Below are 12,821 nucleotides of genomic sequence, written 5' to 3' on the forward strand. Positions count from 1 at the left end.
TATATCAATATATATGACAATATATATATATATATATATATAATTTTTTATTTTTTAGGAAAAACTAATAGATAATATCTATTAGAAAAAATAAGCATCAATGTAGCTTCTAGATTTCATTAGATTAGATTAGATTGAGAGAGAATCTTTTTTCAATGCTCTATCAAGATCAAAGTTGATATTTTTGATACTTTCAGTGCATGTTTCGATAGTAGTAGCATCATCATGCAACATATCTCTCAACCTATCCCATTGCTTGAAGTCATTTTCATCGACAATGGCATTTTCACCCTTAATACGGATTAATTCTTTTTTAATAAAGAGAAGAGTATCGTGTTGATCCTTCTGTTTATGAACAAATTCATTAAATAATAAAACTTGTTTTCTAATTTCCTTGAAGAATTCCAATTCCTTTTTACTAATGGATATATTTAATAAGTTGGTGTCAAGGTCAGCCTTTTTCAGTTTCTCATTCATAATGAGTAATCGAGACATTAATTTTTCTTGTCTTTCAGTAAACGCACGCAATTTGTCTGCTTGTTCGTTATATTTGGTATTCAAAATCTTTTCTTTTTCTAGTAAACGTTGGGTCTGCCTTAATTGTAATTCAACGATATTTTGCTGGTCTAGAATTTTATTATATATGCCAAATCCCAGGCTTTGTCCCATAGAGATCTTGATACCTATAACTTTTGAAATCTTTGTTAAAGTTTCAAGTTGATTCTCATTCGTTTTATTAAATAAAGTAACGTTTCTTTCCTGCGAAGGGATTGGAATTGTCAATTGCTTATTGGACTCCTCCTTAAAAACCGTATTCATATTATTTAAATCGGATATTAGAATACCCATTGGAAGTTCAATTTTGAATATTTTGTCTTCTAATGGTGGAATATATTTCTGAGCTAGCTCCGAAGTCAAAAGATGGGTAGTATCATCTGATAGAAGTAATTTTGGTTTCTCATTAAGCTCTATAACCGTTGATTTATTTATAAATAGTAAAGATGAAATTGTAGGAGAACACCACCAGCCACCAGAAGTTAACTCATATGCAGCATTATCGAATGGTTTGATTACACTTTTAATTAGCAGGTTTGATAAATCTCTGATATCAGAAGATTTGATACATATGGCCAAAGTTGATGACCAATGAGATGTCAATACTTCGAAATTTTTAACGGAGCCCAATATATAAAACGTACCGTATTGGTGCGCATAAGTGGTCAATTTACGAATATTCTGTTCCTTGGTTTTAATTAATTCTAATAATACTAATGAATTGTTTTCATTAAAGTTATCTTGATCCCAAGACATAGTCAATTCCAAATCTTGGAACAAACTAACAACAGACCCATCACTAAATGATAATACAAGCAATTCATTGGTTGTATCGATAGGAACTGACACTATATGTGTTGGAGATGAATAATATAGAGAATCCGGGAATGGTGAGATTGTGAAAGGGCCCTGAGGCCTAATTAAACGGTATTCTAAAGGTACATCATATTTCCAGGTTTTAGAGTCAGTATCTTCTTCTAGAGCTCTCTTACCCTTTTTATATAGATCACTGGTAAATTTTAGTTGCTTAATTATATTTATTTTCAGTGCTGTTGGATCATCTTCACGTAATTCCTCATATTGTACTACCGATTTATTAACTAAGTTTTCCAATTGTTCCAAAGAAAATTGAGCCGAAGGTGGTAAGCATGGATAAAAGGCATATACGTCAGTAGCAGCAGATGAGCTTAATGCATATAATGTTAAGCCATCTTGACTAAATGTTAAACTTTGAATATCCGATATTTGGCTAGAAAGACCAATAGATTTAGACTTTTTATTTAAAATATAGTCAGATGATAATAAGTCGAAAGATTTTGAGAAATCAATAAAAACAATTGTGTCATCAGAAAGCAAAACCACCAAGCAAGACTCTAAAGTTGCTAATGGGTGGAAAAGAACTTGCTTAACGGTTAAAGAATATTTCTTGAAAGAGTACCGATATTTTTGAATACAGTGGCTGCTTGAAGCATTTACTGAATTAGAATGAGACCATGGGATCTCCATGATACTAATGTCAGTATCTGAATAATAACATACGAATGATCCTGAGTTACTAATTAATGAATCTTTAATATCAAAATTTCTAGATGCAATCGTATAAGAATGATAATTTTGACTAAATGTATAGCACCATCTTATAGAACCATCTTGAACGACAACTACTCTATTGTCCCTATTTGTGGTGAAAAAAAATCTAGGAGATGTTTCTTGAAAAGAGGATGATAGATAATTTCTCTTAAAGATAGGATGAGACGTAGGGTTGTGACCCTCCAAATAAGTCGATTCAATGCTAGTTGTCATTTGGAAATCTAGTAATGGTTGTGGATTAGTTATATAACTCAAAACGACTTCGATCTTTAATAAATTGAGCTAATTGTTCTCTTTTTAAAGCTTGTATTTATTGCATTGAAAATTCCCGATGAGTTAAGTTGTATTTTCAGAAATTATCACTAACTTCAATTACCGAAATTTCAAGAACAATCAATATCCTTCTTGATAATAATAATAATATATGAATAAAAGATTAAAATCTGTGATTATCATACTCACATATTTGGCAGCCTTTTAATACTTCCATGTGTATACTATTGTATTTATTAGAAGTGTAGTATGTCTCTAACAAGAAAATGTTAATCCTTTAACGCTAACTAAACTCGCGTGGAAGTTGGTACAAAATTTTCGACTATGTTTTTAAATCTGTTATATAGAGTTACGTAGAGATAGCTAGATTATTTATTAGTCCTTTATTTACATGAGCAGAATGGAAAATATGCATTATAAATCCCAACGATAACTAAAACCTGCTGGCGAATCGTTAGAAGGGGCTTAAATATTGAAAGTTATTTCAGTTGTTTCAAAAAGTTATTCTGTTTTATACGATCTCTGTTATTCTTTCGTAATACTTTCTTCCTTTGTGCAATAGCTTCCATTGGAGAAGGATTTTTATTATTTGAAGGAGTTAAGATTGACCAGAGCCATGGGGGATATTTCTCATCTTCCAGTGCTACGGGATCTTTGCCATCTTTATATACATTTAAGCGGAGTTCTGTTCCTGCAGGACATGAAGATTTAATTGCTTGTTGAGGGGTTTTTTTGGCAGCTGCTTTAGCAGCTGGCATGAGTTCTTGTTGAAGTAATCTATTTGCAAAGGTACTGAGGGAACGTCTGGCAAACATTGTTCCAAAACTAGATGTGAATATAGACGATATAATGTTGAAAAATTGTGAGAGTTAAGAGCCAGCTACCTTCTTTACAGTTTTATTTTAGAAGCTTCTGATGTAGTGGTAGTGTAATTTTCTATATACTTTATTTCAAAAAAAATACGCCGCGATTCTGGAGAAATCTGAAGAGACGTCAGAAATTGAAGAAGAGAGAGTATTAAAAAATTTATCCACATTCAACTAGAATAATTCACTACAAGCATTATATTTGTCAATGAAGTATGTCTACAATAAATTACACCTGTATTTAGTGTGTGATGATAAGAGTCTTTTAGTTCGCCACTCTCATCAACCATATTTTACATTATATGTTTTTATATAGTTATATTGAATAACATGTAAAAAATAAGTATATTTAGTATACCCTAACTATGCCAACTATAATTTACAATATATCTATAAGTAATAGACTTTTTTCAATGTTACCAATGAGCAAGCACTAAAATGCCTTCAAATACCCAGCCTACAATGCAATTCATAAATATACTCCATGCAACGTAGTAGCATAACTTCGGGCTAAAAACGCTCCAAATAAATAAATGATATCTTAGAATAAAACATGATAAAAATAAAAAGCAACCAATTATGAAATAAAATAATAAGGGCAATACCTTACTTTTCATAAAATTTTGTCTTCTTAGGATGGAATTAGTATCATAAGAATAGAGAATATCCCAGGAAAATACAGCCCAATAAATTGATGGTGCAAAATTTGCGATAGTCATCAACAGCCCAACATAGTAAATATTATAGTTTTCTGACACACCATTATAGGCGTTTGATAAATCGACCGTTGCTATAGAATTAGTGCCGCCGAATTGAAAGAAAGTGAAATGCTGTAAAACTAATGACGCGATAGATGTTACATATGGGTTAGAATTATAATCATGTTTTATTATTTTAACCAAAATCATTTTCATAATTTCAAAAACACAAAACATTGGAATATTTGAAGGTCTTGTTTGCATAATGGCTACGAGATTCATAACTTTTGTTAATTCATCAAATATGTTATCAACCGTTTTATCGATTTTTAGTTTTTGAATTAGTAGCTTTATAACTAAAAATCCTAGTGTACAATGAAAAAATAATTGAGCTAGTGGATTCAGTGCTAAAGAAAAAATTATATCCTTACTTTCGTCTGGGAAAAGTAATTTGACAACTGTTCTTGCCATGTCTTTAATTACAAACGGTACTTTTTCACCATTAGTGATTGACCAGGAAACTTTAAAACTGAAAACCAATACACCTAGGGATAATGACATTGCAAAAGTTGGAAGGTTCTTCATAGAATCATTAAATGAAACAAATGTAATAGTGGCTAAAATTAAATACCACTGCATATCTTTATATTCAATTCGACTTAAAATGTTTGATATAGTACTTTCGTAAACATATTTCTGCCCACTGTTATTCCATCCTCTAATTAGTCTAACACAAATAAATAGTGTCAAGTGTAGTAATTTAGTATTTGGTTTTAGATATAATGACAAAGTTATAAGGCCAGTGACAATCCACCACCAGATTTGATGCTCCTCTTCTACAAAACTACTGCCAAACATAGATAACCCAATTAGCAATGAAATAATTATAGAAATTATTTCAATTCCATTAAATTTTAAATCCTTAGTAATCAATACGGCATAAAGAATAGTCCCAATGATCGAAGAAATTATTCCTGCAGCTAAGAATTCATAGAAATAGTTAGTTGCAGATCTTGTTAAGTCTTCTTGAATAGATACCATTTTGGTAAACAGCTCAAAATCTTCTAATGAAGAAATATCATCCATGGTACTGTGAATGTGAGCTAAATCCAATAATTGCTTATAATTTTCTTTTAATTTAATAGATTCTAATTTAGAATTTCTTAACAACTTTAGTAATGGCTCAATTATAATACCCACACTATTTCGGGGAATTGGTAAATTAAATAATGTGGCAATAGTTGGGACAAAATCAACTTGTTGAATTTCTGTGAGGTATTTGAAAGAATTTTCATCTTCAGATGGTTTAGTAATTGGGAGTTTTATTTCTTTTTGTTTTGAGGGTAATTCAAAGTTAGATAGCTTTGGAGAAGCAAATACCATAGCTGCAGATGTTTCACCATTTGAAGAACCACCATGATTACCTAGTTCATTCATTCCATGATCACCTAAAATGCATAATAGACCATCGTTATCTAAATTCTCATATAACTGTCTTATTATCCCATCCATTTCTTCATGTTTTGTAGGCATAAACTTAGAACGAGGGCCACCTTTATGACCAATGTGGTCTAGACCTAAATAATGTAAGATCAGCACATCCCAATCATTTTTTTCTTGAAGTTGTTTTGGAATATGTCTTGTAACGTTATTATCAACTTGGGTAAAATCGCTTACAAAGAAAGAATTAGTACCCTCATGTTCCTCAAAATAGTCTAATGGGAAAAGCTTTAGCCAAGTATCATCACCAAAGAATCTTATTTTTTTATTATTTAAATAAAACTGATTTAAAAGAGAGTCTTGATCTTTCAAATTTGAAGAATTATCATCTTCAGCAACATTTAGAATTGCATCTAAGAAATTTGGTGTTGATCCTGTAGTAAGGCCTTTCAATCTTGGTAAAGTTACAGTGGGAGGGTTAGAATATGCAGTGAACCCCCATGCATTCCCGTTATTTAATAAAGAATGTGTAAATGGGAAATTAGAGATATTGGAATCAAATATAAAATCGGATCTCAAAGCATCAATAACTACTAGAATAAGTTTGGAAAATACCGGTGGAGCCTCTTGTTGGAGAGATTTTTCAATTTGAAAGGTGGAGGAGCCATTTAAAACACTTTTCTGAGGAAAAAACCCAATACAGAATATGAAAACTGCTGCTAATTGTAAACTGAGACAAATCAGCAAACTTTTAAACCTCATCTCAACTAATAAATTTTATTGGGAGTTGTTTAGAATGCTGTAATTAATTAAATAGTTTTCTTAAAGGATACGCTTTGATCTTTAAATATTTATATACTTCATTGTTTAGTAAAATACTAAAATATTTCAGCTTTTCGCGTTACGCGTATAACCATAATAAAAGCAGGATGGAAGTTAAAAAGTATGTGTTTTAAAAGATATGCAAGCATATATACGTATGTAATTATGAAGGTTATTAATTAATTGTGAGATAAAATGTTGAAACTAGTGTACAGTAATGTAGTTAATGTAGGTAGGCACTTTGAAACTTACACAAAATATTTGAATATATCAAAAATTAAAGGTCATATAAAATCATTGTAACAATTGGTCTCTATAATGAGGTTGATTATTAACAAATTTAGCAGCCCTCTTATCATCCCTCTTTTTGTCATGGACTTCGGATTTCCAAGCTCTTTGTTGAGCAACGACTGATCTTTTATCTATTGGAGTGAGGAAAGATCTTGTTTCAGCAGCCACTAAAGTACCTTGGCCTTCTGTTAATACACGCTCTGGTCTCAAGTTTTGTTTATAATAACGTTGTAATGAACGGTGACCAATTTTATACCCATTTGGCAAATGTAATTCCATACCGTCATGATATAAGTATTCAGTAGGAGCTTCTTCATCGTCAGAATTTTCATCAGAATCAACATCTTCCCAATCATCATTATCAGCTTCCTTAATATCGGCTTCTGAAATAACAACTGGCTTAGCATAGGTTTCTGAGAAATCATAAAATTCAGAAATTTCTAATTTTTCATCTTCATTTTCATAAGGGATTTTGCAATGTCTTTTTGCTAGCATGTGTTGTCTGGTAGCTTCCAAGGTTCTACCTTGGTAATTACAAACAATACAAACATTACCCAACCCAATTTTTTCGGATAAATAGTGAACTAAACCTTCTTTATCTTGTAAATATTTTTGTTCAGGAATGTAAAAACCGTGGTTTCTAAACATATGATCTAGACATTTATCAAATGATTCAAATGGCTTACTAGGTTGACAAAATAAGCATGTTTCTAATGGAATATCCACTTTATTTGCCAACTTAATTTTCATCAAACGTTCAGCTAGTTGTTCTTGCGACTCTTCTTCCTCTACTACCTTTGGTTCTATCTCTTCAGTCTTTTCGTTAGTGGTCTTAGCGGTATCTTCCAATTGTGTAGCGCTAATTCCAGCAGCTGCACTTGCCAGTGAATTACGTTGTCTCTGTAATTCCAATAATTGTTTTTTCTTCTCTAAAAGGGCTTCTCTCTTTGATTTTTTAGAAGTTTTGTTTCTATCAGAGGATGTGGAATTTTGTGTAGAGGCGGTTTGTACTTTCGAACTGAAAGTGAGTTCATCGATAGGCGGTAAATTTGCAACACGTCTTTTCAAGTTATACCTATGCCAATCAGATTTCATATGGGTCCTTTGATCAAGGCCCGATTGAAACTCCAACATACATGAGTTACAGGTAAATACGGACATCTATTAATATTGTGAGATAAGCCTATTTGTGAGGTCTTACAAATGTTGTATAATTGTATATATATTTAAGAATAGATTCTATATATATCTCTCTTTTATTACAATATTTTAAAATTTTCATCTCATCTCATCGCATCGCAATTTCAGCTTAAAATTGAAATTTCAAAAACGGTAAGAAAAGATATCAAGAAATGGTCACGTGCTATAATAATAAGAATAATAACATTAAATAATAATAACGATAATGGAAGTTTTGTTTTATAAATATTAGTATTGAATAGTTTTATGTAATGTTAGGAATTTATATACATGATGAATATATAGGTGGACTCCTGATGGTTCTAGTTATTTGCTGTGAGAATTCATTTCTTATCCTTGTAGTACTCTTGTTTCAATGTTTCCAGTTCCTTAGGGTCGATAGGTGGAATTGGCACATCTGCAAAATCGTTATCTTTATGAAGGAAACGGTATGTGTAAAAATAGATTGAGGCAGATACACCAAGTAGAACAGAAACACCGATTATGTTTCTTCTAAAAAAGGGTTCCCTAGCTCTAATCATAGCTGGGGTCATCTTCCATGTTTTCCTGTCCTGGTATGGGGATGGTTCAAACATTGTGAAACCCAAATAATTCTTTACGTAGTTTAATGGTGTTTGAAGAAAGATATATGCTAGCTTTCCTTACTTATTTTCGTTTTTTATGCTCGCTGATATGTAATACGTGCATATCAAACTTCTAAAATAATCTTACACAGTAAAACTCGTCGCTTTATCCCTTACGAATTCCCGAATTTTAGTTTTTCAAAATTGCTGGATTTTGGCTTCTTAGCCGAGTACTCACGTGATGGTTTTTTTTTGCAGAAACTTTAGCACAAGATCATGGAACAAACACATCATTCAATGACTACTTGAAAAGCTAAACTTAATAAAATACAAGCGTTAAACTGTTTTAATATCTGTAATACGTAATTGTACATATATTTGAGATACAATATTGTGAAAGAATATAAATAAAAGACAAACTACAAAAGCAACAATGACTGTTACAGGAATGAGAAAACTGTCACGTACAAAACCTCATCGGACAATGCTGATGAGAAACATGGTTTCTCAGCTATTACAGTATGGTCATATCGTTTCTACACTAGCTAAATGTAAAGAAACACAAAAAGTGGCAGAGCGTCTGTTAACGCAAGTAGGGAAAGCCAAAAATGAAAAATTAACTGAATTTCAAAGGGATCTAGCTGCTCGTCAAGTGCAATCAAGATTGGTACCACCTGCCAACTCAATTTGGCCAAAGATTTTAAATCCTCAATTACTTGCTACTTCGACAGGTGGTAATACAAGGTTAACCCATTTGGAACCAAGGTTGGGTGATAGAGCTCCACAGGCTGTGCTGGAGATAATTAGGGGACATATACCAACCACTGAAAGAGGCAGTCTACGTCTCTGGCTTGCTATTCAAGCTACTTTGTCAGAAAAGTGTAGTTCAGTTGAAGATGTCTCAGATTATAATTTAAAAATATTTAAACAAGAGCTTTCCTTGGAGAATAGGACCCAAGAACAACTGGAATCCATCATTTTGAAAGCAAGAGAAGAAATTAGAAGTTTACGTTGGAATAATATGGTAAAAGAACTTAGACTTAAAACACAAGATGAAGTGGATGATACACCCCCCACACAAGATCTTGAAAAGGAAAAAAAATTTGTTACGGATTTACTTGAAAGAGCTAAGTCCTTTGATCTCTTAAATATTAAATTCTCACCAAATAAAAGTAGAGTTGAAAAAAGAAAGCAACGCTATGAATTTGTAGAAAGGCCTACTGCAAGTACTACTATATCTAAAGAAACTCACTCTAGAGCATAGTATGACAATATAAATAAACATGTAAATAAATACTTCATAAGTTAATTATAAATTAATATTACATTTCCTCGGCAAAATTGAAATTAAAGTAATTTATAATATAACAAAGATTAATGTGTGTGTGTATTTATATATTGGCTATTTGAAGTTATAGTAAAAATTCCATGCCTTTCATGCTGAATATATCTTATTCAAGTGGCTGATTTCCATACACAATGAAAACCAATCATTGCTCCTTTTAGTTTTGCAATCTATAGTTTTGTTTTCATTTAAGCATAAGTGTTCCCACTTTAATAGCTCATACATGAATAATATGCTAGGTTGAATGATAATATTAAGTCTGCGGCAACGTAAGTATAAATAAGATTTAATCAAACTAATTTTATATTGTTTAATTAAATATGCAAGGATAATTGTCACAGACCTTGATACTCCCATATCACATTGAATGATAATCCTGCCAGAATCTCTCTTGCAAGTATTTATAAATTCAATTAATTGGTCAAAATAACCGGTAATGCTCATTTCTCCATTATCTAATAAGTCATGTAAGCATAATATTTTAATATTATACTGTTCATAACTTTCAATAGAAGTAGTATATTTTTGTTTGTTAGTATTTTTATTCGTACGATTTAGCCAAGGCGGCAAAGACCCAATGTTGATTAAATGTGTAATATTTAATGAACGTAAAATATCCGGATAAATAATATTATGTAACGAACCAAGATATAAAAAGGGTAATATTTTCGATGGCAAAGGTCCTTTAATATTCATTAATCGGGCATAGTTACTTGGTAATTTTGTTAAAAATATTTCAGTAAAATTGTTAGATGAAATCTCAATATTCAGTTTAGTTGCCAGGTTATTATCAGCGTTGATATCAATTAGTTGCTGTTTTTGATTTAATGGGGAATTGTCATGTAAAATAGGTTCAATGTGGCCTAATACTTGAATATCACCAGGATAAAGGAAAAGCTGTCTATTCAGGTCATGCAATGTTAATATAGCTCGTGTTAATGATAAAGAATATTTAAAAATCAGAAATGCTATAATTAAAAAGGATGACTCAGTATACCCATCTCTACAGTAAACTAATATCTTTTTATTTGACATATTGCTAATGTACAAAAATTGGCAATACTTTAGAATGTTTTCAATGCGTGTTTTATTTAATCCACCTAAAGTAAATGAGCCTGCGCCTGGGAACTTAAGCTTGCTCTTAGTTTCGTCAAATTCAGAATCTAGTATGTTACTATTATTCTGTTCCTGCTGATTTGCAACTGTGCATTCAATAGTAATATCCCAATGGATATCTGATTCCCCTATTGTTATGCTTTTATTTTTTTCACTTAATTGCATTTTTTCAAATATAGTACTATATTCAATATTATAATATGGATAATTGTCTGTAGTTGGAGAATAATGAATGCCATCCAAATCGTATGAGTTTCCCACAAATATAGAATTATCCACAGGTGTGGCATGTGTCATTTGTGTCATTTCAATTTGTTCACGGTGGATAAGATTTCTATTCAACTTATAGTTTTGTAGCGGTAAAAAGGTGGGTTCGTAATCATGTTCCAGTATGAAAATTTCCGGGATAGCATTGAACCCTCCTAAATTGAAAGTTGAGTGAATAAATTTTTTAGCTAATTCGCATTTAGGGCATTTCTTGTTGTCTTCTATAATATCACAAGAATTATTACAGTATAATACAATCTTTTGAACAATATTCAAAAAATTACATGCCTGTAAATCAAACCTCCTTAATTCATGAGACTTCACGTTATAGTGGGGTTTGAAAGTTGGGTCATTCTTAAAACATGGTAAAACTTTAAATGTAGAACCTATCTCAACCAATTCTTGAATCTCACTATTTCTTGAAGGATTATATTTCACGTCAAATATCTCTAATAACTTAATTTTTCTATAGCTTTGAGAAGGGACGTTAATATAAATATCACGTAGATCCACAGAATTTGTTAAATAACGGTATGAATTTTCCGTCGAATGGCTTGTTCGTATTAGAAGTATCGAGCCATTCCATTTCCAATATTGTAGCTGATCATCCTTAGAATCATGTACATTTGTGAAATTATTAGCGAAGGTAATATTATTGGAAGCTGTGCTATTTAGATATGGTCTAACATCATTGATCGCTGGTAAATCGTGTTTTAAAAAAGCGTCAAATTCATTAATAAAGTTTAGTGGTGATATATATTTGGCCATTTACTTGTAGTAGCTATACTTCTATTTTTTTCATATATTGTTTTACATTGATCATTTAGTAGTAACTACTAAATTACTATTTTAATAATAGTACGAAAGGTTAAAGAATTTCTTGTGTTCAGGTTATATGAGAAGAAATTCTGTACAGCGATGTCAGCACGCGTTTTTTAAAATGAATAAATATGAAAAAAATAAAAAACAATTTAAAGCAATATACTACAAATTGTTATATAATGAATTTTATATAATAATTGACACATAGAAGAGTTAATATTTGAATGATATTCAAAGAAAACTAAGGTTTACTAACATCTTTGGAATTATTCTTATTGGAAAATGGACACCGCAAACGCCAATGAAAATATTGATGCAGGCAAGAATAGTAATATTCAAAATATGGATATAGCTGAAGAAGCCCAAATTAACCTTAATTTGAAAAACAAAACACCAAAGCTACCAATTAGTAAGATCAAGAAGATAGCTAAGACTGATCCAGAGTATATGACAACTAGTAATCTCGCATACATTGCTACTGCTATCACTACTGAATTATTTATCCAGTCATTTACGGAAAGGACTTTAAGTTTGAATCAAATTCGTACAAAGAGCAAGAATAAAAGACTTGTTTATGAGGACTTAGCAGAGTGTGTTGTAAAATATGAAGAGTTTCAATTCTTAGGTGATGTAGTGCCAAGAACAAAAAACTTGAAGTCTTTGGTTAAAGAAAACAAAGTTAGATATACTACACAGCAAGTGGAGGAAATTGACGATTGAAAAATAGCATATCACTAAATTACAACTCGTAAAGACTAACCCCTGATTAATCATAGTATTATAGTACTATAGTCCAGGATATATGCAATCATGACGGCTTGATCATGTCATGGAGCAAAACTTTATATAAGGCTACTCTAAAGCTACTAAATAACATATTTATACACTTATATGTGTATAGGATCATATATGTATATATGAATTCGTTATTTTTGTTATGTTTTTCTGTTTACAGTTGAATCGATATAATGAC

General features: G+C 31.2%; 8 protein-coding genes across 8 annotated transcripts; 2 read left to right on the forward strand and 6 right to left on the reverse strand.

The window, feature by feature from the left end:
* Window positions 1–129: 129 nt before the first annotated feature.
* NUP82 (linker nucleoporin NUP82) lies at window positions 130–2,358 on the reverse strand (the record flags this gene model as incomplete). Its single annotated transcript, XM_004181145.1, has 1 exon — window positions 130–2,358. The coding sequence occupies one exon, from the start codon at window positions 2,356–2,358 to the stop codon at window positions 130–132; it is 2,229 nt and encodes a 742-aa protein (XP_004181193.1).
* Window positions 2,359–2,897: 539 nt separating this feature from the next.
* On the reverse strand, window positions 2,898–3,233 carry MRPL37 (mitochondrial 54S ribosomal protein mL54; the record flags this gene model as incomplete). Its single annotated transcript, XM_004181146.1, has 1 exon — window positions 2,898–3,233. The coding sequence occupies one exon, from the start codon at window positions 3,231–3,233 to the stop codon at window positions 2,898–2,900; it is 336 nt and encodes a 111-aa protein (XP_004181194.1).
* Window positions 3,234–3,700: 467 nt separating this feature from the next.
* Window positions 3,701–6,184, reverse strand: LAS21 (mannose-ethanolamine phosphotransferase LAS21; the record flags this gene model as incomplete). Its single annotated transcript, XM_004181147.1, has 1 exon — window positions 3,701–6,184. One exon carries the CDS (start codon window positions 6,182–6,184, stop codon window positions 3,701–3,703), a length of 2,484 nt encoding a protein of 827 aa, XP_004181195.1.
* A 354-nt stretch (window positions 6,185–6,538) lies between these two features.
* REI1 (Rei1p) lies at window positions 6,539–7,696 on the reverse strand (the record flags this gene model as incomplete). The annotated part of the gene is made up of 1 exon (XM_004181148.1): window positions 6,539–7,696. One exon carries the CDS (start codon window positions 7,694–7,696, stop codon window positions 6,539–6,541), a length of 1,158 nt encoding a protein of 385 aa, XP_004181196.1.
* A 362-nt stretch (window positions 7,697–8,058) lies between these two features.
* Window positions 8,059–8,310, reverse strand: COA3 (Coa3p; the record flags this gene model as incomplete). The annotated part of the gene is made up of 1 exon (XM_004181149.1): window positions 8,059–8,310. The coding sequence occupies one exon, from the start codon at window positions 8,308–8,310 to the stop codon at window positions 8,059–8,061; it is 252 nt and encodes an 83-aa protein (XP_004181197.1).
* A 421-nt stretch (window positions 8,311–8,731) lies between these two features.
* MRPL8 (mitochondrial 54S ribosomal protein bL17m) lies at window positions 8,732–9,562 on the forward strand (the record flags this gene model as incomplete). Its single annotated transcript, XM_004181150.1, has 1 exon — window positions 8,732–9,562. One exon carries the CDS (start codon window positions 8,732–8,734, stop codon window positions 9,560–9,562), a length of 831 nt encoding a protein of 276 aa, XP_004181198.1.
* A 171-nt stretch (window positions 9,563–9,733) lies between these two features.
* Window positions 9,734–11,794, reverse strand: PPS1 (tyrosine/serine/threonine protein phosphatase PPS1; the record flags this gene model as incomplete). The annotated part of the gene is made up of 1 exon (XM_004181151.1): window positions 9,734–11,794. One exon carries the CDS (start codon window positions 11,792–11,794, stop codon window positions 9,734–9,736), a length of 2,061 nt encoding a protein of 686 aa, XP_004181199.1.
* A 336-nt stretch (window positions 11,795–12,130) lies between these two features.
* On the forward strand, window positions 12,131–12,568 carry DLS1 (Dls1p; the record flags this gene model as incomplete). The annotated part of the gene is made up of 1 exon (XM_004181152.1): window positions 12,131–12,568. The coding sequence occupies one exon, from the start codon at window positions 12,131–12,133 to the stop codon at window positions 12,566–12,568; it is 438 nt and encodes a 145-aa protein (XP_004181200.1).
* Window positions 12,569–12,821: the final 253 nt, after the last annotated feature.

Source organism: Henningerozyma blattae, chromosome 6 (assembly GCF_000315915.1).
Source record: "Henningerozyma blattae CBS 6284 chromosome 6, complete genome".
In the NCBI taxonomy this organism is placed as follows: Eukaryota; Fungi; Ascomycota; class Saccharomycetes; order Saccharomycetales; family Saccharomycetaceae; genus Henningerozyma; species Henningerozyma blattae.